Here is a 24,674-nt window from a genome sequence, read left to right as displayed (position 1 = left end):
GATCTCCTGGGCACATCTGGCCCTCCGGAATGGAGGTCTGTGTGCCTGGCGCACCTTTCCTCCACCTCCACCTACCCCTGGAGGAACGGCCAAGTTCAAGCATTTCCATGCCCAACCCTCAGGGACAGTTGGGAACCTGGGGTCAAGAGAGGCAGGGACTGGCCCAGGACAAAAGACGGGTACAGAGTCCAAGGAGCAGAGCGTCCCTCCAGTCCTAGGCAAGCCCCGACCCTCCCATGAGGTTTGCTTGGACGGTGAGAGTCCCTCCGATCCTTGGGGAGAGCTACCCACCCCATCCCATGTGGGGACATGACCTCGGGCATCCCCAGACAGGTAGAGGCAAATGTGCTTGAGCGCGTGCACGTACACACACACACACACACACACACACACACACACACACACACCACTCTGCCCAGCTAGGCGTCAGAGGGGGAGACACCCTGGGAAGATGGTGGGTAACAAGGAGGAAAGAAGAAAGAGGTTGGACACAGCTGGGCCATGGGGTCAGGGGCCTCAGGACTCCTGGCAAGGACTGAGATCCATAGCATGGGGAGGGGAGACAGGACGGGCTGAAGGTCAAGGGGTCCCCAAGAGGCCCAGGGGCTTCGCCAGGACACTGGGTGAGGACAGGGTCTGGGGCCTGGTGTCCATCACCACCCTGGACTGCGGGAAGTAGAAAGAGGTAACCCCCCCCCAGTGTGGACAGGGCTACAACACCGAAGGCCTCCCCTTCCTCTTCTATCAATGGGGCCATAGAGACAGGGTGTCCCTAGGCTCCCACAGGCTGCTAGAAGAGCCTGTTGGCCTTGAATCTCTCTCCCTGACCCACTGTGCTCCCAGTCTTGGGAAAATGCTTTGGACTCCCTCGAGGTCCTTCTGAGCAGAGGACAGCCTGGAGGCTCGGGGGGCTGACATTGTGGGCTTGCAGAAGGTGGCAGAGCACTAGAGCCCTGGTCTGGGGATCAAGGTCAGGACCCTCCTCGTTGCAGCCTCAGGGTCCCCATTGGGAAGAGGTTCCAGAGTCAGTGCTCTGCTCAGGGGGAGAAGGCCTTAGCTAGGGACCAAGCACCAGCACAGGAGAGGGAAACGGGGACAAGGGAGACTTCTGAGGTTTCTCCCATCACCCCTGGAGCCCACAGATCCTGCTCCTGTGAGACACACAGAAACCGAGACCGACGCAGACACAGAGACCAAGACAAAGACAGACACAGACACTGAACACAGGAGACAGGGAACCAGGAGAAGTCACAGACTTTCCTCAATCAGCTGGGAAATGGCAGCCAAACATGTTGTCCCCTTCTCAGTCCCACGGGCCATCCACCCCGGGAGGACGGATTCGGGAATGCCCGGGAACCACTGTGGGAGCTGCCCAGCCCATGGGCGCAGACGAGGCCCTTGGACCTCAACCTAATGGGAGCCCCGGGAAGTCTGGGTCACCAAGGTCAGAAGCCATGCACTGCAACCTTGCCACGGGGGAGGGGACCCAGGCAGGAGGAGGGTGGCTTTGCCTGGATCCCAGAGCAGATCCGGGCCCCTCTGGGCTGTGTTCCATGCCCCCGCCCAGCCCCTGGCTCCCCCGTGCCTTGCCAGGTGTGTGCACCCGCCTCCTGGGAGAGCGGGGATGGAACCTATGCAGAGGTCCTACCCCTGATGGCATCCCTAGAAGGAGAAGCCAGAACACCCCCAATGTGCAGACGGGGAGACTGAGAGCCACAGGGTGTGTCCGGGCTCACAGTCCTGGGCAGGAGCAGGAACCCGGTCTGAAGCCAGCTCTGTGCCCCCACAGCGGGGACAGCAGCTGCACCCAGGCCTCCCAGGGGCTGTGGGGAGGCCGTGTGGGGCTCACTGTATAGACAGGGCACGGGGTGGAGGGTGAGCCTTGAGCAGCTGGGGGAGGGGCGCCCTCAGGGAGCTCTGGTGTGAGGAGGAAGTCGGGTAAGGAGCCCCCAGGCAGGGGTGACCTCACTTCCCTGACGACAGAGCCCAACGGAATTGGAACCCACGTATCCAGGCACCCACATTCCAGAGAAAAGCCCCCTGCCCGGCTCATTTCCTTGGACAACCTCAAGGAAGCGACATGTTCTTGTGCTGCCTACCGAAGTCCAGAGGACGCGGGCGGAGGAGAGCTCGCCCGCCAAACACGTCGCCTCGCTGGGGAGGTCGTGTCGGGGCTCTCCGACGCCTCTGGCCCTTTGGGAAGAAGAATCCAAAGGTGACACCGGGAGGCTCAGAGTCAGCCAGCCCCACACCTTCTGATCGACCCGGGTAGCCCCAGGTCTCCTCCCCGTGTGTGTGTGTGTGTGTGTGTGTGTGTGTGTGTGTGTGTGTGTGTGTAAGAGAGCTCATTGGGGTGGAGATGCCCGAGCAGGAGCAGGCTGATGAGGGGTCAGATGCCTGGTGGGCAGGTCATGTTCACACCCCAGGTTAAGGCTGGCTAGTTGGGACGGGGGGTGGGGGCCGCACCCTTCTGCCCAGGGTTTATCCTGAGACCCTGCAGGGACGGGTCACTGACCCAGGTGCGGGGCTGTGCACGCGCAGGTCTGCGTGGGATCCGGGAGAAGCTGGGGCGCTGGGCGGGAGGACGGTGGGGATGGCCGGGCAGGGCTCTGATGCCTCTTGCACACTCCCCGTCTCTGCCTTGGCAGGCCACGGATGAAAGAGGAAGGAGGCGGGAAGACACGCACTCCTCCCTGACCCAGGAGTCCCCGGTCCTGGGAAGGCCTCCCGTACCTCCCAGACCACTGCCCGCGGTACTCCACTGGACTGCGTTCCGGGACACGGAGCCCACGGAGGCCACGTCCGAGGGTGAGAAGGCTGGGATGGGGTGCCCCTGGCTGTGTGGGGAGGGGTCGGTGCCGGGCCCCACAGGCAGAACCCCCCATGGGCTGGTGTGGGGCCAGGAGCCACGACCTGGCTCGGAGCACCCAGGGGGTGGACTACAGTCGGGGAGATGTCCCGGTGAGGGTTCCTTCGTGGCTGCGGCTTCTCCGGGAGGCCCTGGGCTGGGCTCTGTGTCTGCAAAGCCGCAGGGAGAGGCAGGCCCGCGGCTGACCTTCTCTCCTCTCACAGCTACTCCAGCGGAGGAGCTAGACCCACTCCCAACTTCAGCAACTCCCGAGGGGGACATGGTGCCTGGAGACACTTCGGCAGGAGACCGGGAGCCAACAGGCGACGGGGCGCCTGCCCACGGAGATGCTGATGCTGTCCACGGAGAGCTGGCTCCTGCTCCTGCTCCTGCTCCTGCCCCCACCCCTGCTCCTGCCGCTCCCCCTTCCCCTGCCCCTGCCTGTGCTCCTGTTCTGGCCCCTGACCCAGATCCTCCCTTGGTCTCACCCCTTCCCAGACCCCTCCCTGGGCCCCTGTTCCTGCCCCAGACCCAGCTCCTGCCCTTGACCTCGCACCGGCCATCACCCCTGCACTTGCCCCAGCTCCGGCCCCTGACCCTTCCCCTGCCCCCATCCCTTCTCCTCTCCCTGCCAGGGCCACTGCCCCTGCACCTGCCCCAGACCCAGTCCCGGGTCCTACCCCTGTTCCTGCCCTTGCCCTTGCCCCTTCCCGTGCCCCTGCCAGGACGGCCTCCCCTTCCCCTGCCTGTGCCCCTGTTCCTGCCCCAGACCAAGCTCCTGCCCTTGACCCTGCGCCGGCCATCACCCCTGCACTTGCCACGGATCCTGCTCCTGCCCCTTCCCCTGCCCCTATCCCTTCTCCTCTCCCTGACAGGGCCAATGCCCCCGCACCTACCCCAGCACCTGCCCCAGACCCAGGTCCTGCCCCTGCACCTGCCCCTACACCGGCCCCACACGCAGGTCCTACCCCTGTTCCTGCCTCTTCCCTTGCCCCTTCCAGTGCCCCTGCCAGGACGGCCTCCCCTTCCCCTGCCTGTGCCCCTGTTGCTACCCCAGACCCAGCTCCTGCCCTTGACCCTGCACCACTCATCACCAATGCACTTGCCCCAGTTCCTGCTCCTGCCCTTTCCCCTGCCCCTGTCCTTTCTCCTCTCCCTCCCAGGGCCACTGCCCCTGCACCTGCCCCTGACCCAGGTCCTACCCCTGCCCCTGCCCCTGCCCCTGCCCCTGCCCCTGCCCCTGCCAGGACGGCCTCCACTTCCCCTGCCTGCGCCCCTGTTGCTGCCCCAGACCCAGACCCTGCCCATGCTTCTTCCCCTTCAACTGCCGCCATCCCTTCCCCTGCCCCCATCCCTTCCCCTGCCCCTGCCTAGGCCCCTGTTCCTGCCCCAGACCCAGTCCCTATCATTTGCTCCTGCTCCTTTCCCTGCCCTGGCCTGTGCTCCTGTTCCTGTCTCTGACCCAGCTCCTGCTCTGGGTCCTGCACTGGCCACGACTGCTGACCCTGTCCCCGCCCCTAGCCCAACCCCTGCCCCTACACCTTCTCCTGTGGGGCTCCCAGGCCCGCCTCCAGAGCCCACAACTCTGCGGGGAGATCTCCCCATAAAAGTACCATCAGTTCCATCCCCTGACTCCGACATCCCCCCACTATGTTTCCTCCCCTCCCCCTGTGTTCTTCCTCTCCTGTATGTAGTCACCGTTATCGTCGCCGTCCATCTCCTATATGCTGTGTATTATTTATTTTAAATAAAAGGACTTGTTTTCCCCTGAACACGTCATGAGCATGAAGTCCATTCCCAACGCCGGGCCACCACACCCCAGAACCTCGCTGCAGCATAGCTCCTTCCCCAAAGGAGACCCCGAGCCCAAGCCCTCCCTGCCCATCGCTCCCCCAGCCCGGCCCCTCGCAATCCCGGAGCTGCTTTCTCTTTCTGTTCCTGCACGTGTTCTGGAGGTTTCTGCAAGTGGAATCCCTCCACAGGTGTCTTTGTGTCTGCACCGATGGTCAAAGGGCACTCGTTTGGTTTGTTTCTCTGTTGGACAGAGAATTGCCCTTCTTGGGGGGCGCCTGGGTGGCTCAGTGGGTTAGAGCCTCTGCCTTCGGCTCAGGTCATGGTCCCAGGGTCCTGGGATCGAGCCCCGCATCAGGCTCTCTGCTCCGTGAAGAGCCTGCTTCCTCCTCTCTCTCTGCCTGCCTCTCTGCCTACTTGGGATCTCTGTCAAATAAATAAATGTTAAAAAAAAAAAAAAAAAAGAATTGCCCTTATTGGATGTGGAAACGCCCAATGGATTACAGAGGAGATGTCATCCTAGGGACCCCTTTAGGAATTCTGGGCACCATCTTGGGGCCAAGACCCCTGTTCCTGCTGGGACCCCACAGTCGGTCCCCAGACAGGACACGGCTGTTTCCTCCTGTGGCCCCCACAGAAACCAGGCAAATGCAGCAAGCTGGAAGACACACCGCAGAGGGCAAAAGCATCACTCACAACCCTAGGCCAGAGAAAGGTTTCCCATGGGTCTGCTCCGATCCATGCTCCAAGTCACTGGGTCCCACAGGGACAGAGACAGGGACAGAGACGAAACACGTGCAAGTTCAAGGGGGACGACAGGCACACAGGGAGGATGTGTCAGGAGATGCAGGAGCTCCCGGGGAAGGACTCAGGCAAAGGAAGCCCTGGGGAGGCAGTGCTGGTCACCCTCCGACAGGCAGGTGTCGGGTCTGGGGACCAGCAGTCCCGGGGAGGACGTGGGGAAGCAGACGTCCAATGCAGGTCCCCTGGAGAGAAGGGGAACAGGCACCCCTGTCTAGCACAACGGTGAGCGGCACCCATCCCAGGCCACAGGTGCACCTATCACCTAGCAGGGCTCAGCCCGTGACTCACCCCCAGAAACTCTGGCTCGGTTTGTCACAGATGTGTTTTCAGTAGGATTTGGCACAGCAGTGGTGGAGACAGCAGACAATGGAACAATGTTCATGCCAAAGGAGATGGATGGGATCCGCAACCCAGTCCTCAGGACAGAATGTCCTGTGGCTAGTATCTCAGTGTTGTCTGGGGCACAGGAGAGGCCCTCCTGAGACCCCACTCCTGCCACTCTGCTCCTGGGGACATTCATAAACGTATAAGGAGGAGGTGGAGAGGATCCGTGCTGACAGTGGGCCAAGAAGAAGGAAGGTCAGCACTGGGAGGACAGATGGACCTGCCCCGAGCCACCATTAGGCCCCGTTAGGGCATAATCCTAAACCGAACCAGAACCCCAATACTAAACCTAAACCAAACCGGAAGGCGAACCTGAAGCCCGAACCCTAACCCTAACCCTAACCCTAACCCTAACCCTAACCCTAACCCCTAACCCTAACCCTAACCCTAACCCTAACCCTAACCCTAACCGTATAACCCTAACCCTAACCCTAACCTGACCGTAGCCCTAACCCTAACCCTAACCCTAACCCTACCTCTAACCCTAACCCTAACCCTAACCCTAACCCTAACCGCTAACCCTAACCCTGACCTTGACCCTGACCCTGACGCTAACCCTATGCCTAACTGTAATCCTCACCCTGACCCTGACCTTAACCCTAACCCTGACCTTGACCCTGACCCTGACGCTGACACTAACCCTAAGCCTCACTGTAATCCTCACCCTAACCCTGACCTTAACCCTAACCCTGGCCTGACCCGAAGGCAGGCCCTGAAAGAGACGCTGACCCTGACCCTGACGCTAAACTTGACCCTGACCCAAAATATACACCTGACCCTAAGCCTAACCTTGCCCGTGACCCTAACACTGACCCTGAACCAGACCCAGACTCAGACCCTGAGCCTCAGCCTTATCCACACCATGACCCTAACCCGACCCTGACCCTCACCCTAACCCTATAACCCTAACCCTAATCCTACCCTAACCCTAACCCTAACCCTACCCCTAACTCTAACCCTACACCTAATCCTAACCCTAACCCTGAACTTGACCCTGACCTTGACCCTGACCCTGACCCTAACCCTAAGCCTAACTGTAATCCTCACGCTAACCCTGACCAAGACCCTGACCTAGACCCTGACCCAAACCCTGTGCCGAACCCTAACTCCTACCCTGACCCTAACGCTGACCCTGACCCTGAGCCTAACCCTAACCCTGACCCTAACCGTAACACTAACCCTGACCCTGACCCAGAGTCTGGCCCTGACCCTACCACTGACCCTGACACTAATCCTAGCCCTGACCCTGACCCTAACCCTGACCCTGACCCTTACACTGACGATGACCCTAAACCTAACCCTAAACCTATCCCCGACCCTGGCCCTGGCACTGAGCCTGACGCTAACCCGGGCCCAGACCCTGACCCTGACCCTAACCCGAACCCTGGCCCTGGCACTGGCCCTGGCCCTGAGCCTGACCCTAACCCTGGTCCTGACCTGACCCTGACCCTGACCCTAACCCTAACCCTAAACCTATCCCTATAACCCTAACCCTAACCTCTGACCCTAACCATATCCCCCTAACCCTAACCCTCACCCTGACCCTAAGCATCTAACCCTAACCCTCTAACCCTAACCCTAACCCTAAGCCTAAGCTTAACTGTAACCCTCACCTTAAGCCAAACCCCTAACCCAAACCCTAACCTCCCCTTTCCTCCTTCCCACCCACTGACTCAAGCCAGGGCTCAATCCAAGGACTGGCTGGACCTCTGTCCCAGGGTACAACCAGGAAGACCAAGCAGAGGGAGAGAGGAGAAGTTGAAGGGGCCCACTGATCTCCCTGCCCTGATTTGGCCTCCACGGATGTCTCCACGTCCTCCGGCTCAACCCCGCATTGAGCAGGACCCTGGGAGGGATTCTGAATTCCAGGCCAGCTGGCTGGGGGGTGCTCGGTGACCTTGGCATCCCCAGATGTCCACCCCGCCTGGCCTTGCACCCCAAGCCTTGCTTCCCAGGGTAGGCATGGTTCTGGGGCTCAGCAGACTTCGGGGCCACAGGGCACTTGGCAGTGGTGAGGGAACATGGGGGACCCGTCAGGGACAGCGCCATGGGTCGCGTACACATCCACCGCAAGGCTGGGCCATGGTACAGGTGCTGTGGGCAGATCTCCTGGGCACATCTGGCCCTCCGGAATGGAGGTCTGTGTGCCTGGCGCACCTTTCCTCCACCTCCACCTACCCCTGGAGGAACGGCCAAGTTCAAGCATTTCCATGCCCAACCCTCAGGGACAGTTGGGAACCTGGGGTCAAGAGAGGCAGGGACTGGCCCAGGACAAAAGACGGGTACAGAGTCCAAGGAGCAGAGCGTCCCTCCAGTCCTAGGCAAGCCCCGACCCTCCCATGAGGTTTGCTTGGACGGTGAGAGTCCCTCCGATCCTTGGGGAGAGCTACCCACCCCATCCCATGTGGGGACATGACCTCGGGCATCCCCAGACAGGTAGAGGCAAATGTGCTTGAGCGCGTGCACGTACACACACACACACACACACACACACACACACACACACACACACCACTCTGCCCAGCTAGGCGTCAGAGGGGGAGACACCCTGGGAAGATGGTGGGTAACAAGGAGGAAAGAAGAAAGAGGTTGGACACAGCTGGGCCATGGGGTCAGGGGCCTCAGGACTCCTGGCAAGGACTGAGATCCATAGCATGGGGAGGGGAGACAGGACGGGCTGAAGGTCAAGGGGTCCCCAAGAGGCCCAGGGGCTTCGCCAGGACACTGGGTGAGGACAGGGTCTGGGGCCTGGTGTCCATCACCACCCTGGACTGCGGGAAGTAGAAAGAGGTACCCCCCCCCCAGTGTGGACAGGGCTACAACACCGAAGGCCTCCCCTTCCTCTTCTATCAATGGGGCCATAGAGACAGGGTGTCCCTAGGCTCCCACAGGCTGCTAGAAGAGCCTGTTGGCCTTGAATCTCTCTCCCTGACCCACTGTGCTCCCAGTCTTGGGAAAATGCTTTGGACTCCCTCGAGGTCCTTCTGAGCAGAGGACAGCCTGGAGGCTCGGGGGGCTGACATTGTGGGCTTGCAGAAGGTGGCAGAGCACTAGAGCCCTGGTCTGGGGATCAAGGTCAGGACCCTCCTCGTTGCAGCCTCAGGGTCCCCATTGGGAAGACGTTCCAGAGTCAGTGCTCTGCTCAGGGGGAGAAGGCCTTAGCTAGGGACCAAGCACCAGCACAGGAGAGGGAAACGGGGACAAGGGAGACTTCTGAGGTTTCTCCCATCACCCCTGGAGCCCACAGATCCTGCTCCTGTGAGACACACAGAAACCGACACAGACGCAGACACAGAGACCAAGACAAAGACAGACACAGACACTGAACACAGGAGACAGGGAACCAGGAGAAGTCACAGACTTTCCTCAATCAGCTGGGAAATGGCAGCCAAACATGTTGTCCCCTTCTCAGTCCCACGGGCCATCCACCCCGGGAGGACGGATTCGGGAATGCCCGGGAACCACTGTGGGAGCTGCCCAGCCCATGGGCGCAGACGAGGCCCTTGGACCTCAACCTAATGGGAGCCCCGGGAAGTCTGGGTCACCAAGGTCAGAAGCCATGCACTGCAACCTTGCCACGGGGGAGGGGACCCAGGCAGGAGGAGGGTGGCTTTGCCTGGATCCCAGAGCAGATCCGGGCCCCTCTGGGCTGTGTTCCATGCCCCCGCCCAGCCCCTGGCTCCCCCGTGCCTTGCCAGGTGTGTGCACCAGCCTCCTGGGAGAGCGGGGATGGAACCTATGCAGAGGTCCTACCCCTGATGGCATCCCTAGAAGGAGAAGCCAGAACACCCCCAATGTGCAGACGGGGAGACTGAGAGCCACAGGGTGTGTCCGGGCTCACAGTCCTGGGCAGGAGCAGGAACCCGGTCTGAAGCCAGCTCTGTGCCCCCACAGCGGGGACAGCAGCTGCACCCAGGCCTCCCAGGGGCTGTGGGGAGGCCGTGTGGGGCTCACTGTATAGACAGGGCACGGGGTGGAGGGTGAGCCTTGAGCAGCTGGGGGAGGGGCGCCCTCAGGGAGCTCTGGTGTGAGGAGGAAGTCGGGTAAGGAGCCCCCAGGCAGGGGTGACCTCACTTCCCTGACGACAGAGCCCAACGGAATTGGAACCCACGTATCCAGGCACCCACATTCCAGAGAAAAGCCCCCTGCCCGGCTCATTTCCTTGGACAACCTCAAGGAAGCGACATGTTCTTGTGCTGCCTACCGAAGTCCAGAGGACGCGGGCGGAGGAGAGCTCGCCCGCCAAACACGTCGCCTCGCTGGGGAGGTCGTGTCGGGGCTCTCCGACGCCTCTGGCCCTTTGGGAAGAAGAATCCAAAGGTGACACCGGGAGGCTCAGAGTCAGCCAGCCCCACACCTTCTGATCGACCCGGGTAGCCCCAGGTCTCCTCCCCGTGTGTGTGTGTGTGTGTGTGTGTGTGTGTGTGTGTGTGTGTGTGTAAGAGAGCTCATTGGGGTGGAGATGCCCGAGCAGGAGCAGGCTGATGAGGGGTCAGATGCCTGGTGGGCAGGTCATGTTCACACCCCAGGTTAAGGCTGGCTAGGTGGAACGGGGTGTGGGGGCTGCACCCTTCTGCCCAGGGTTTATCCTGAGACCCTGCAGGGACGGGTCACTGACCCAGGTGCGGGGCTGTGCACGCGCAGGTCTGCGTGGGATCCGGGAGAAGCTGGGGCGCTGGGCGGGAGGACGGTGGGGATGGCCGGGCAGGGCTCTGATGCCTCATGCACACTCCCCGTCTCTGCCTTGGCAGGCCACGGATGAAAGAGGAAGGAGGCGGGAAGACACGCACTCCTCCCTGACCCAGGAGTCCCCGGTCCTGGGAAGGCCTCCCGTACCTCCCAGACCACTGCCCGCGGTACTCCACTGGACTGCGTTCCGGGACACGGAGCCCACGGAGGCCACGTCCGAGGGTGAGAAGGCTGGGATGGGGTGCCCCTGGCTGTGTGGGGAGGGGCCGGTGCCGGGCCCCACAGGCAGAACCCCCCATGGGCTGGTGTGGGGCCAGGAGCCACGACCTGGCTCGGAGCACCCAGGGGGTGGACTACAGTCGGGGAGATGTCCCGGTGAGGGTTCCTTCGTGGCTGCGGCTTCTCCGGGAGGCCCTGGGCTGGGCTCTGTGTCTGCAAAGCCGCAGGGAGAGGCAGGCCCGCGGCTGACCTTCTCTCCTCTCACAGCTACTCCAGCGGAGGAGCTAGACCCACTCCCAACTTCAGCAACTCCCGAGGGGGACATGGTGCCTGGAGACACTTCGGCAGGAGACCGGGAGCCAACAGGCGACGGGGCGCCTGCCCACGGAGATGCTGATGCTGTCCACGGAGAGCTGGCTCCTGCTCCTGCTCCTGCTCCTGCCCCCACCCCTGCTCCTGCCGCTCCCCCTTCCCCTGCCCCTGCCTGTGCTCCTGTTCTGGCCCCTGACCCAGATCCTCCCTTGGTCTCGCCCCTTCCCAGACCCCTCCCTGGGCCCCTGTTCCTGCCCCAGACCCAGCTCCTGCCCTTGACCTCGCACCGGCCATCACCCCTGCACTTGCCCCAGCTCCGGCCCCTGACCCTTCCCCTGCCCCCATCCCTTCTCCTCTCCCTGCCAGGGCCACTGCCCCTGCACCTGCCCCAGACCCAGTCCCGGGTCCTACCCCTGTTCCTGCCCTTGCCCTTGCCCCTTCCCGTGCCCCTGCCAGGACGGCCTCCCCTTCCCCTGCCTGTGCCCCTGTTCCTGCCCCAGACCAAGCTCCTGCCCTTGACCCTGCGCCGGCCATCACCCCTGCACTTGCCACGGATCCTGCTCCTGCCCCTTCCCCTGCCCCCATCCCTTCTCCTCTCCCTGCCAGGGCCACTGCCCCTGCACCTGCCCCAGACCCAGTCCCGGGTCCTACCCCTGTTCCTGCCCTTGCCCTTGCCCCTTCCCGTGCCCCTGCCAGGACGGCCTCCCCTTCCCCTGCCTGTGCCCCTGTTCCTGCCCCAGACCAAGCTCCTGCCCTTGACCCTGCGCCGGCCATCACCCCTGCACTTGCCACGGATCCTGCTCCTGCCCCTTCCCCTGCCCCTATCCCTTCTCCTCTCCCTGACAGGGCCACTGCCCCTGCACCTGCCCCAGACCCAGGTCCTGCCCCTGCACCTGCCCCTACACCGGCCCCACACGCAGGTCCTACCCCTGTTCCTGCCTCTTCCCTTGCCCCTTCCAGTGCCCCTGCCAGGACGGCCTCCCCTTCCCCTGCCTGTGCCCCTGTTGCTACCCCAGACCCAGCTCCTGCCCTTGACCCTGCACCACTCATCACCAATGCACTTGCCCCAGTTCCTGCTCCTGCCCTTTCCCCTGCCCCTGTCCTTTCTCCTCTCCCTCCCAGGGCCACTGCCCCTGCACCTGCCCCTGACCCAGGTCCTACCCCTGCCCCTGCCCCTGCCCCTGCCCCTGCCCCTGCCCCTGCCAGGACGGCCTCCACTTCCCCTGCCTGCGCCCCTGTTGCTGCCCCAGACCCAGACCCTGCCCATGCTTCTTCCCCTTCAACTGCCGCCATCCCTTCCCCTGCCCCCATCCCTTCCCCTGCCCCTGCCTAGGCCCCTGTTCCTGCCCCAGACCCAGTCCCTATCATTTGCTCCTGCTCCTTTCCCTGCCCTGGCCTGTGCTCCTGTTCCTGTCTCTGACCCAGCTCCTGCTCTGGGTCCTGCACTGGCCACGACTGCTGACCCTATCCCCGCCCCTAGCCCAACCCCTGCCCCTACACCTTCTCCTGTGGGGCTCCCAGGCCCGCCTCCAGAGCCCACAACTCTGCGGGGAGATCTCCCCATAAATGTACCATCAGTTCCATCCCCTGACTCCGACATCCCCCCACTATGTTTCCTCCCCTCCCCCTGTGTTCTTCCTCTCCTGTATGTAGTCACCGTTATCGTCGCCGTCCATCTCCTATATGCTGTGTATTATTTATTTTAAATAAAAGGACTTGTTTTCCCCTGAACACGTCATGAGCATGAAGTCCATTCCCAACGCCGGGCCACCACACCCCAGAACCTCGCTGCAGCATAGCTCCTTCCCCAAAGGAGACCCCGAGCCCAAGCCCTCCCTGCCCATCGCTCCCCCAGCCCGGCCCCTCGCAATCCCGGAGCTGCTTTCTCTTTCTGTTCCTGCACGTGTTCTGGAGGTTTCTGCAAGTGGAATCCCTCCACAGGTGTCTTTGTGTCTGCACCGATGGTCAAAGGGCACTCGTTTGGTTTGTTTCTCTGTTGGACATACAATTGCCCTTCTTGGGGGGCGCCTGGGTGGCTCAGTGGGTTAGAGCCTCTGCCTTCGGCTCAGGTCATGGTCCCAGGGTCCTGGGATCGAGCCCCGCATCAGGCTCTCTGCTCCGTGAAGAGCCTGCTTCCTCCTCTCTCTCTGCCTGCCTCTCTGCCTACTTGGGATCTCTGTCAAATAAATAAATGTTAAAAAAAAAAAAAAAAAGAATTGCCCTTATTGGATGTGGAAACGCCCAATGGATTACAGAGGAGATGTCATCCTAGGGACCCCTTTAGGAATTCTGGGCACCATCTTGGGGCCAAGACCCCTGTTCCTGCTGGGACCCCACAGTCGGTCCCCAGACAGGACACGGCTGTTTCCTCCTGTGGCCCCCACAGAAACCAGGCAAATGCAGCAAGCTGGAAGACACACCGCAGAGGGCAAAAGCATCACTCACAACCCTAGGCCAGAGAAAGGTTTCCCATGGGTCTGCTCCGATCCATGCTCCAAGTCACTGGGTCCCACAGGGACAGAGACAGGGACAGAGACGAAACACGTGCAAGTTCAAGGGGGACGACAGGCACACAGGGAGGATGTGTCAGGAGATGCAGGAGCTCCCGGGGAAGGACTCAGGCAAAGGAAGCCCTGGGGAGGCAGTGCTGGTCACCCTCTGACAGGCAGGTGTCGGGTCTGGGGACCAGCAGTCCCGGGGAGGACGTGGGGAAGCAGACGTCCAATGCAGGTCCCCTGGAGAGAAGGGGAACAGGCACCCCTGTCTAGCACAACGGTGAGCGGCACCCATCCCAGGCCACAGGTGCACCTATCACCTAGCAGGGCTCAGCCCGTGACTCACCCCCAGAAACGCTGGCTCGGTTTGTCACAGATGTGTTTTCAGTAGGATTTGGCACAGCAGTGGTGGAGACAGCAGACAATGGAACAATGTTCATGCCAAAGGAGATGGATGGGATCCGCAACCCAGTCCTCAGGACAGAATGTCCTGTGGCTAGTATCTCAGTGTTGTCTGGGGCACAGGAGAGGCCCTCCTGAGACCCCACTCCTGCCACTCTGCTCCTGGGGACATTCATAAATGTATAAGGAGGAGGTGGAGAGGATCCGGGCTGACAGTGGGCCAAGAAGAAGGAAGGTCAGCACTGGGAGGACAGATGGACCTGCCCCGAGCCACCATTAGGCCCCGTTAGGGCATAATCCTAAACCGAACCAGAACCCCAATACTAAACCTAAACCAAACCGGAAGGCGAACCTGAAGCCCGAACCCTAACCCTAACCCTAACCCTAACCCTAACCCTAACCCTAACCCAAACCCCTAACCCTAACCCTAACCCTAACCCTAACCCTAACCCTAACCGTATAACCCTAACCCTAACCCTAACCTGACCGTAGCCCTAACCCTAACCCTAACCCTAACCCTACCTCTAACCCTAACCCTAACCCTAACCCTAACCCTAACCGCTAACCCTAACCCTGACCTTGACCCTGACCCTGACGCTAACCCTATGCCTAACTGTAATCCTCACCCTGACCCTGACCTTAACCCTAACCCTGACCTTGACCCTGACCCTGACGCTGACACTAACCCTAAGCCTCACTGTAATCCTCACCCTAACCCTGACCTTAACCCTAACCCTGGCCTGACCCGAAGGCAGGCCCTGAAAGAGACGCTGACCCTGACCCTGACGCTAAACTTGACCCTGACCCAAAATATACACCTGACCCTAAGCCTAACCCTGCCCGTGACCCTAACACTGACCCTGAACCAGACCCAGACTCAGACCCTGAGCCTCAGCCTTATCCACACCATGACCCTAACCCGACCCTGACCCTCACCCTAACCCTATAACCCTAACCCTAATCCTACCCTAACCCTAACCCTAACCCTACCCCTAACTCTAACCCTACACCTAATCCTAACCCTAACCCTGAACTTGACCCTGACCTTGACCCTGACCCTGACCCTAACCCTAAGCCTAACTGTAATCCTCACGCTAACCCTGACCAAGACCCTGACCTAGACCCTGACCCAAACCCTGTGCCGAACCCTAACTCCTACCCTGACCCTAACGCTGACCCTGACCCTGACCCTAACCCTAACCCTGACCCTAACCGTAACACTAACCCTGACCCTGACCCAGAGTCTGGCCCTGACCCTACCACTGACCCTGACCCTAACCCTAGCCCTGACCCTGACCCTAACCCTGACCCTGACCCTTACACTGACGATGACCCTAAACCTAACCCTAAACCTATCCCCGACCCTGGCCCTGGCACTGAGCCTGACGCTAACCCGGGCCCAGACCCTGACCCTGACCCTAACCCGAACCCTGGCCCTGGCACTGGCCCTGGCCCTGAGCCTGACCCTAACCCTGGTCCTGACCTGACCCTGACCCTGACCCTAACTCTGACCCTAAACCTATCCCTATAACCCTAACCCTAACCTCTGACCCTAACCATATCCCCCTAACCCTAACCCTCACCCTCACCCTAAGCATCTAACCCTAACCCTCTAACCCTAACCCTAACCCTAAGCCTAAGCTTAACTGTAACCCTCACCTTAAGCCAAACCCCTAACCCAAACCCTAACCTCCCCTTTCCTCCTTCCCACCCACTGACTCAAGCCAGGGCTCAATCCAAGGACTGGCTGGACCTCTGTCCCAGGGTACAACCAGGAAGACCAAGCAGAGGGAGAGAGGAGAAGTTGAAGGGGCCCACTGATCTCCCTGCCCTGATTTGGCCTCCACGGATGTCTCCACGTCCTCCGGCTCAACCCCGCATTGAGCAGGACCCTGGGAGGGATTCTGAATTCCAGGCCAGCTGGCTGGGGGGTGCTCGGTGACCTTGGCATCCCCAGATGTCCACCCCGCCTGGCCTTGCACCCCAAGCCTTGCTTCCCAGGGTAGGCATGGTTCTGGGGCTCAGCAGACTTCGGGGCCACAGGGCACTTGGCAGTGGTGAGGGAACATGGGGGACCCGTCAGGGACAGCGCCATGGGTCGCGTACACATCCACCGCAAGGCTGGGCCATGGTACAGGTGCTGTGGGCAGATCTCCTGGGCACATCTGGCCCTCCGGAATGGAGGTCTGTGTGCCTGGCGCACCTTTCCTCCACCTCCACCTACCCCTGGAGGAACGGCCAAGTTCAAGCATTTCCATGCCCAACCCTCAGGGACAGTTGGGAACCTGGGGTCAAGAGAGGCAGGGACTGGCCCAGGACAAAAGACGGGTACAGAGTCCAAGGAGCAGAGCGTCCCTCCAGTCCTAGGCAAGCCCCGACCCTCCCATGAGGTTTGCTTGGACGGTGAGAGTCCCTCCGATCCTTGGGGAGAGCTACCCACCCCATCCCATGTGGGGACATGACCTCGGGCATCCCCAGACAGGTAGAGGCAAATGTGCTTGAGCGCGTGCACGTACACACACACACACACACACACACACACACACACACACACACACCACTCTGCCCAGCTAGGCGTCAGAGGGGGAGACACCCTGGGAAGATGGTGGGTAACAAGGAGGAAAGAAGAAAGAGGTTGGACACAGCTGGGCCATGGGGTCAGGGGCCTCAGGACTCCTGGCAAGGACTGAGATCCATAGCATGGGGAGGGGAGACAGGACGGGCTGAAGGTCAAGGGGTCCCCAAGAGGCCCAGGGGCTTCGCCAGGACACTGGGTGAGGACAGGGTCTGGGGCCTGGTGTCCATCACCACCCTGGACTGCGGGAAGTAGAAAGAGGTACCCCCCCCCCAGTGTGGACAGGGCTACAACACCGAAGGCCTCCCCTTCCTCTTCTATCAATGGGGCCATAGAGACAGGGTGTCCCTAGGCTCCCACAGGCTGCTAGAAGAGCCTGTTGGCCTTGAATCTCTCTCCCTGACCCACTGTGCTCCCAGTCTTGGGAAAATGCTTTGGACTCCCTCGAGGTCCTTCTGAGCAGAGGACAGCCTGGAGGCTCGGGGGGCTGACATTGTGGGCTTGCAGAAGGTGGCAGAGCACTAGAGCCCTGGTCTGGGGATCAAGGTCAGGACCCTCCTCGTTGCAGCCTCAGGGTCCCCATTGGGAAGAGGTTCCAGAGTCAGTGCTCTGCTCAGGGGGAGAAGGCCTTAGCTAGGGACCAAGCACCAGCACAGGAGAGGGAAACGGGTACAAGGGAGACTTCTGAGGTTTCTCCCATCACCCCTGGAGCCCACAGATCTGCTCCTGTGAGACACACAGAAACCGACACAGATGCAGACACAGAGACCAAGACAAAGACAGACACAGACACTGAACACAGGAGACAGGGAACCAGGAGAAGTCACAGACTTTCCTCAATCAGCTGGGAAATGGCAGCCAAACATGTTGTCCCCTTCTCAGTCCCACGGGCCATCCACCCCGGGAGGACGGATTCGGGAATGCCCGGGAACCACTGTGGGAGCTGCCCAGCCCATGGGCGCAGACGAGGCCCTTGGACCTCAACCTAATGGGAGCCCCGGGAAGTCTGGGTCACCAAGGTCAGAAGCCATGCACTGCAACCTTGCCACGGGGGAGGGGACCCAGGCAGGAGGAGGGTGGCTTTGCCTGGATCCCAGAGCAGATCCGGGCCCCTCTGGGCTGTGTTCCATGCCCCCGCCCAGCCCCTGGCTCCCCCGTGCCTTGCCAGGTGTGTGCACCAGCCTCCTGGGAGAGCGGGGATGGAACCTATGCAGAGGTCCTACCCCTGATGGCATCCCTAGAAGGAGAAGCCAGAACACCCCCAATGTGCAGACGGGGAGACTGAGAGCCACAGGGTGTGTCCGGGCTCACAGTCCTGGGCAGGAGCAGGAACCCGGTCTGAAGCCAGCTCTGTGCCCCCACAGCGGGGACAGCAGCTGCACCCAGGCCTCCCAGGGGCTGTGGGGAGGCCGTGTGGGGCTCACTGTATAGACAGGGCACGGGGTGGAGGGTGAGCCTTGAGCAGCTGGGGGAGGGGCGCCCTCAGGGAGCTCTGGTGTGAGGAGGAAGTCGGGTAAGGAGCCCCCAGGCAGGGGTGACCTCACTTCCCTGACGACAGAGCCCAACGGAATTGGAACCCACGTATCCAGGCACCCACATTCCAGAGAAAAGCCCCCTGCCCGGCTCATTTCCTTGGACAACCTCAAGGAAGCGACATGTTCTTGTGCTGCCTACCGAAGTCCAGAGGACGCGGGCGGAGGAGAGCTCGCCCGCCAAACACGTCGCCTCGCTGGGGAGGTCGTGTCGGGGCTCTCCGACGCCTCTGGCCCTTTGGGAAGAAGAATCCAAAGGTGACACCGGGAGGCTCAGAGTCAGCCAGCCCCACACCTTCTGATCGACCCGGGTAGCCCCAGGTCTCCTCCCCGTGTGTGTGTGTGTGTGTGTGTGTGTGTGTGTGTGTGTGTGTGTGTGTAAGAGAGCTCATTGGGGTGGAGATGCCCGAGCAGGAGCAGGCTGATGAGGGGTCAGATGCCTGGTGGGCAGGTCATGTTCACACCCCAGGTTAAGGCTGGCTAGTTGGGACGGGGGGTGGGGGCCGCACCCTTCTGCCCAGGGTTTATCCTGAGACCCTGCAGGGACGGGTCACTGACCCAGGTGCGGGGCTGTGCACGCGCAGGTGTGCGTGGGATCCGGGAGAAGCTGGGGCGCTGGGCGGGAGGACGGTGGGGATGGCCGGGCAGGGCTCTGATGCCTCTTGCACACTCCCCGTCTCTGCCTTGGCAGGCCACGGATGAAAGAGGAAGGAGGCGGGAAGACACGCACTCCTCCCTGACCCCGGAGTCCCCGGTCCTGGGAAGGCCTCCCGTACCTCCCAGACCACTGCCCGCGGTACTCCACTGGACTGCGTTCCGGGACACGGAGCCCACGGAGGCCACGTCCGAGGGTGAGAAGGCTGGGATGGGGTGCCCCTGGCTGTGTGGGGAGGGGTCGGTGCCGGGCCCCACAGGCAGAACCCCCCATGGGCTGGTGTGGGGCCAGGAGCCACGACCTGGCTCGGAGCACCCAGGGGGTGGACTACAGTCGGGGAGATGTCCCGGTGAGGGTTCCTTCGTGGCTGCGGCTTCTCCGGGAGGCCCTGGGCTGGGCTCTGTGTCTGCAAAGCCGCAGGGAGAGGCAGGCCCGCGGCTGACCTTCTCTCCTCTCACAGCTACTCCAGCGGAGGAGCTAGACCCACTCCCAACTTCAGCAACTCCCGAGGGGGACATGGTGCCTGGAGACACTTCGGCAGGAGACCGGGAGCCAACAGGCGACGGGGCGCCTGCCCACGGAGATGCTGATGCTGTCCACGGAGAGCTGGCTCCTGCTCCTGCTCCTGCTCCTGCCCCCACCCCTGCTCCTGCCGCTCCCCCTTCCCCTGCCCCTGCCTGTGCTCCTGTTCTGGCCCCTGACCCAGATCCTCCCTTGGTCTCGCCCCTTCCCAGACCCCTCCCTGGGCCCCTGTTCCTGCCCCAGACCCAGCTCCTGCCCTTGACCTCGCACCGGCCATCACCCCTGCACTTGCCCCAGCTCCGGCCCCTGACCCTTCCCCTGCCCCCATCCCTTCTCCTCTCCCTGCCAGGGCCACTGCCCCTGCACCTGCCCCAGACCCAGTCCCGGGTCCTACCCCTGTTCCTGCCCTTGCCCTTGCCCCTTCCCGTGCCCCTGCCAGGACGGCCTCCCCTTCCCCTGCCTGTGCCCCTGTTCCTGCCCCAGACCAAGCTCCTGCCCTTGACCCTGCGCCGGCCATCACCCCTGCACTTGCCACGGATCCTGCTCCTGCCCCTTCCCCTGCCCCCATCCCTTCTCCTCTCCCTGCCAGGGCCACTGCCCCTGCACCTGCCCCAGACCCAGTCCCGGGTCCTACCCCTGTTCCTGCCCTTGCCCTTGCCCCTTCCCGTGCCCCTGCCAGGACGGCCTCCCCTTCCCCTGCCTGTGCCCCTGTTCCTGCCCCAGACCAAGCTCCTGCCCTTGACCCTGCGCCGGCCATCACCCCTGCACTTGCCACGGATCCTGCTCCTGCCCCTTCCCCTGCCCCTATCCCTTCTCCTCTCCCTGACAGGGCCACTGCCCCTGCACCTGCCCCAGACCCAGGTCCTGCCCCTGCACCTGCCCCTACACCGGCCCCACACGCAGGTCCTACCCCTGTTCCTGCCTCTTCCCTTGCCCCTTCCAGTGCCCCTGCCAGGACGGCCTCCCCTTCCCCTGCCTGTGCCCCTGTTGCTACCCCAGACCCAGCTCCTGCCCTTGACCCTGCACCACTCATCACCAATGCACTTGCCCCAGTTCCTGCTCCTGCCCTTTCCCCTGCCCCTGTCCTTTCTCCTCTCCCTCCCAGGGCCACTGCCCCTGCACCTGCCCCTGACCCAGGTCCTACCCCTGCCCCTGCCCCTGCCCCTGCCCCTGCCCCTGCCCCTGCCAGGACGGCCTCCACTTCCCCTGCCTGCGCCCCTGTTGCTGCCCCAGACCCAGACCCTGCCCATGCTTCTTCCCCTTCAACTGCCGCCATCCCTTCCCCTGCCCCCATCCCTTCCCCTGCCCCTGCCTAGGCCCCTGTTCCTGCCCCAGACCCAGTCCCTATCATTTGCTCCTGCTCCTTTCCCTGCCCTGGCCTGTGCTCCTGTTCCTGTCTCTGACCCAGCTCCTGCTCTGGGTCCTGCACTGGCCACGACTGCTGACCCTATCCCCGCCCCTAGCCCAACCCCTGCCCCTACACCTTCTCCTGTGGGGCTCCCAGGCCCGCCTCCAGAGCCCACAACTCTGCGGGGAGATCTCCCCATAAAAGTACCATCAGTTCCATCCCCTGACTCCGACATCCCCCCACTATGTTTCCTCCCCTCCCCCTGTGTTCTTCCTCTCCTGTATGTAGTCACCGTTATCGTCGCCGTCCATCTCCTATATGCTGTGTATTATTTATTTTAAATAAAAGGACTTGTTTTCCCCTGAACACGTCATGAGCATGAAGTCCATTCCCAACGCCGGGCCACCACACCCCAGAACCTCGCTGCAGCATAGCTCCTTCCCCAAAGGAGACCCCGAGCCCAAGCCCTCCCTGCCCATCGCTCCCCCAGCCCGGCCCCTCGCAATCCCGGAGCTGCTTTCTCTTTCTGTTCCTGCACGTGTTCTGGAGGTTTCTGCAAGTGGAATCCCTCCACAGGTGTCTTTGTGTCTGCACCGATGGTCAAAGGGCACTCGTTTGGTTTGTTTCTCTGTTGGACATACAATTGCCCTTCTTGGGGGGCGCCTGGGTGGCTCAGTGGGTTAGAGCCTCTGCCTTCGGCTCAGGTCATGGTCCCAGGGTCCTGGGATCGAGCCCCGCATCAGGCTCTCTGCTCCGTGAAGAGCCTGCTTCCTCCTCTCTCTCTGCCTGCCTCTCTGCCTACTTGGGATCTCTGTCAAATAAATAAATGTTAAAAAAAAAAAAAAAAAAGAATTGCCCTTATTGGATGTGGAAACGCCCAATGGATTACAGAGGAGATGTCATCCTAGGGACCCCTTTAGGAATTCTGGGCACCATCTTGGGGCCAAGACCCCTGTTCCTGCTGGGACCCCACAGTCGGTCCCCAGACAGGACACGGCTGTTTCCTCCTGTGGCCCCCACAGAAACCAGGCAAATGCAGCAAGCTGGAAGACACACCGCAGAGGGCAAAAGCATCACTCACAACCCTAGGCCAGAGAAAGGTTTCCCATGGGTCTGCTCCGATCCATGCTCCAAGTCACTGGGTCCCACAGGGACAGAGACAGGGACAGAGACGAAACACGTGCAAGTTCAAGGGGGACGACAGGCACACAGGGAGGATGTGTCAGGAGATGCAGGAGCTCCCGGGGAAGGACTCAGGCAAAGGAAGCCCTGGGGAGGCAGTGCTGGTCACCCTCCGACAGGCAGGTGTCGGGTCTGGGGACCAGCAGTCCCGGGGAGGACGTGGGGAAGCAGACGTCCAATGCAGGTCCCCTGGAGAGAAGGGGAACAGGCACCCCTGTCTAGCACAACGGTGAGCGGCACCCATCCCAGGCCACAGGTGCACCTATCACCTAGCAGGGCTCAGCCCGTGACTCACCCCCAGAAACGCTGGCTCGGTTTGTCACAGATGTGTTTTCAGTAGGATTTGGCACAGCAGTGGTGGAGACAGCAGACAATGGAACAATGTTCATGCCAAAGGAGATGGATGGGATCCGCAACCCAGTCCTCAGGACAGAATGTCCTGTGGCTAGTATCTCAGTGTTGTCTGGGGCACAGGAGAGGCCCTCCTGAGACCCCACTCCTGCCACTCTGCTCCTGGGGACATTCATAAATGTATAAGGAGGAGGTGGAGAGGATCCGGGCTGACAGTGGGCCAAGAAGAAGGAAGGTCAGCACTGGGAGGACAGATGGACCTGCCCCGAGCCACCATTAGGCCCCGTTAGGGCATAATCCTAAACCGAACCAGAACCCCAATACTAAACCTAAACCAAACCGGAAGGCGAACCTGAAGCCCGAACCCTAACCCTAACCCTAACCCTAACCCTAACCCTAACCCTAACCCAAACCCCTAACCCTAACCCTAACCCTAACCCTAACCCTAACCCTAACCGTATAACCCTAACCCTAACCCTAACCTGACCGTAGCCCTAACCCTAACCCTAACCCTAACCCTACCTCTAACCCTAACCCTAACCCTAACCCTAACCCTAACCGCTAACCCTAACCCTGACCTTGACCCTGACCCTGACGCTAACCCTATGCCTAACTGTAATCCTCACCCTGACCCTGACCTTAACCCTAACCCTGACCTTGACCCTGACCCTGACGCTGACACTAACCCTAAGCCTCACTGTAATCCTCACCCTAACCCTGACCTTAACCCTAACCCTGGCCTGACCCGAAGGCAGGCCCTGAAAGAGACGCTGACCCTGACCCTGACGCTAAACTTGACCCTGACCCAAAATATACACCTGACCCTAAGCCTAACCCTGCCCGTGACCCTAACACTGACCCTGAACCAGACCCAGACTCAGACCCTGAGCCTCAGCCTTATCCACACCATGACCCTAACCCGACCCTGACCCTCACCCTAACCCTATAACCCTAACCCTAATCCTACCCTAACCCTAACCCTAACCCTACCCCTAACTCTAACCCTACACCTAATCCTAACCCTAACCCTGAACTTGACCCTGACCTTGACCCTGACCCTGACCCTAACCCTAAGCCTAACTGTAATCCTCACGCTAACCCTGACCAAGACCCTGACCTAGACCCTGACCCAAACCCTGTGCCGAACCCTAACTCCTACCCTGACCCTAACGCTGACCCTGACCCTGAGCCTAACCCTAACCCTGACCCTAACCGTAACACTAACCCTGACCCTGACCCAGAGTCTGGCCCTGACCCTACCACTGACCCTGACACTAATCCTAGCCCTGACCCTGACCCTAACCCTGACCCTGACCCTTACACTGACGATGACCCTAAACCTAACCCTAAACCTATCCCCGACCCTGGCCCTGGCACTGAGCCTGACGCTAACCCGGGCCCAGACCCTGACGCTGACCCTAACCCGAACCCTGGCCCTGGCACTGGCCCTGGCCCTGAGCCTGACCCTAACCCTGGTCCTGACCTGACCCTGACCCTGACCCTAACTCTGACCCTAAACCTAACCCTATAACCCTAACCCTAACCTCTGACCCTAACCATATCCCCCTAACCCTAACCCTAACCCTCACCCTAAGCATCTAACCCTAACCCTCTAACCCTAACCCTAACCCTAAGCCTAAGCTTAACTGTAACCCTCACCTTAAGCCAAACCCCTAACCCAAACCCTAACCTCCCCTTTCCTCCTTCCCACCCACTGACTCAAGCCAGGGCTCAATCCAAGGACTGGCTGGACCTCTGTCCCAGGGTACAACCAGGAAGACCAAGCAGAGGGAGAGAGGAGAAGTTGAAGGGGCCCACTGATCTCCCTGCCCTGATTTGGCCTCCACGGATGTCTCCACGTCCTCCGGCTCAACCCCGCATTGAGCAGGACCCTGGGAGGGATTCTGAATTCCAGGCCAGCTGGCTGGGGGGTGCTCGGTGACCTTGGCATCCCCAGATGTCCACCCCGCCTGGCCTTGCACCCCAAGCCTTGCTTCCCAGGGTAGGCATGGTTCTGGGGCTCAGCAGACTTCGGGGCCACAGGGCACTTGGCAGTGGTGAGGGAACATGGGGGACCCGTCAGGGACAGCGCCATGGGTCGCGTACACATCCACCGCAAGGCTGGGCCATGGTACAGGTGCTGTGGGCAGATCTCCTGGGCACATCTGGCCCTCCGGAATGGAGGTCTGTGTGCCTGGCGCACCTTTCCTCCACCTCCACCTACCCCTGGAGGAACGGCCAAGTTCAAGCATTTCCATGCCCAACCCTCAGGGACAGTTGGGAACCTGGGGTCAAGAGAGGCAGGGACTGGCCCAGGACAAAAGACGGGTACAGAGTCCAAGGAGCAGAGCGTCCCTCCAGTCCTAGGCAAGCCCCGACCCTCCCATGAGGTTTGCTTGGACGGTGAGAGTCCCTCCGATCCTTGGGGAGAGCTACCCACCCCATCCCATGTGGGGACATGACCTCGGGCATCCCCAGACAGGTAGAGGCAAATGTGCTTGAGCGCGTGCACGTACACACACACACACACACACACACACACACACACACACACACACCACTCTG

General features: G+C 61.3%; 1 protein-coding gene across 1 annotated transcript; it reads left to right on the top strand.

Annotated features, from left to right (window-relative positions):
- Positions 1-17,903: 17,903 nt before the first annotated feature.
- LOC125080558 (wiskott-Aldrich syndrome protein homolog 1-like) lies at positions 17,904-23,596 on the top strand. The gene is made up of 4 exons (XM_047694403.1): positions 17,904-18,309; positions 18,743-18,902; positions 19,167-19,385; positions 23,394-23,596. Exons 1-4 carry the CDS (start codon positions 18,175-18,177, stop codon positions 23,594-23,596), a joined length of 717 nt encoding a protein of 238 aa, XP_047550359.1. The 5' UTR covers positions 17,904-18,174.
- The last annotated feature ends 1,078 nt before the right edge of the window (positions 23,597-24,674 follow it).

Source organism: Lutra lutra, chromosome 11, assembly GCF_902655055.1.
Source record: "Lutra lutra chromosome 11, mLutLut1.2, whole genome shotgun sequence".
In the NCBI taxonomy this organism is placed as follows: domain Eukaryota; kingdom Metazoa; phylum Chordata; class Mammalia; order Carnivora; family Mustelidae; genus Lutra; species Lutra lutra.
The sequence above is the reverse complement of the archived record's forward strand: the minus strand, read 5'-3'. Positions and strand labels throughout refer to the sequence as shown.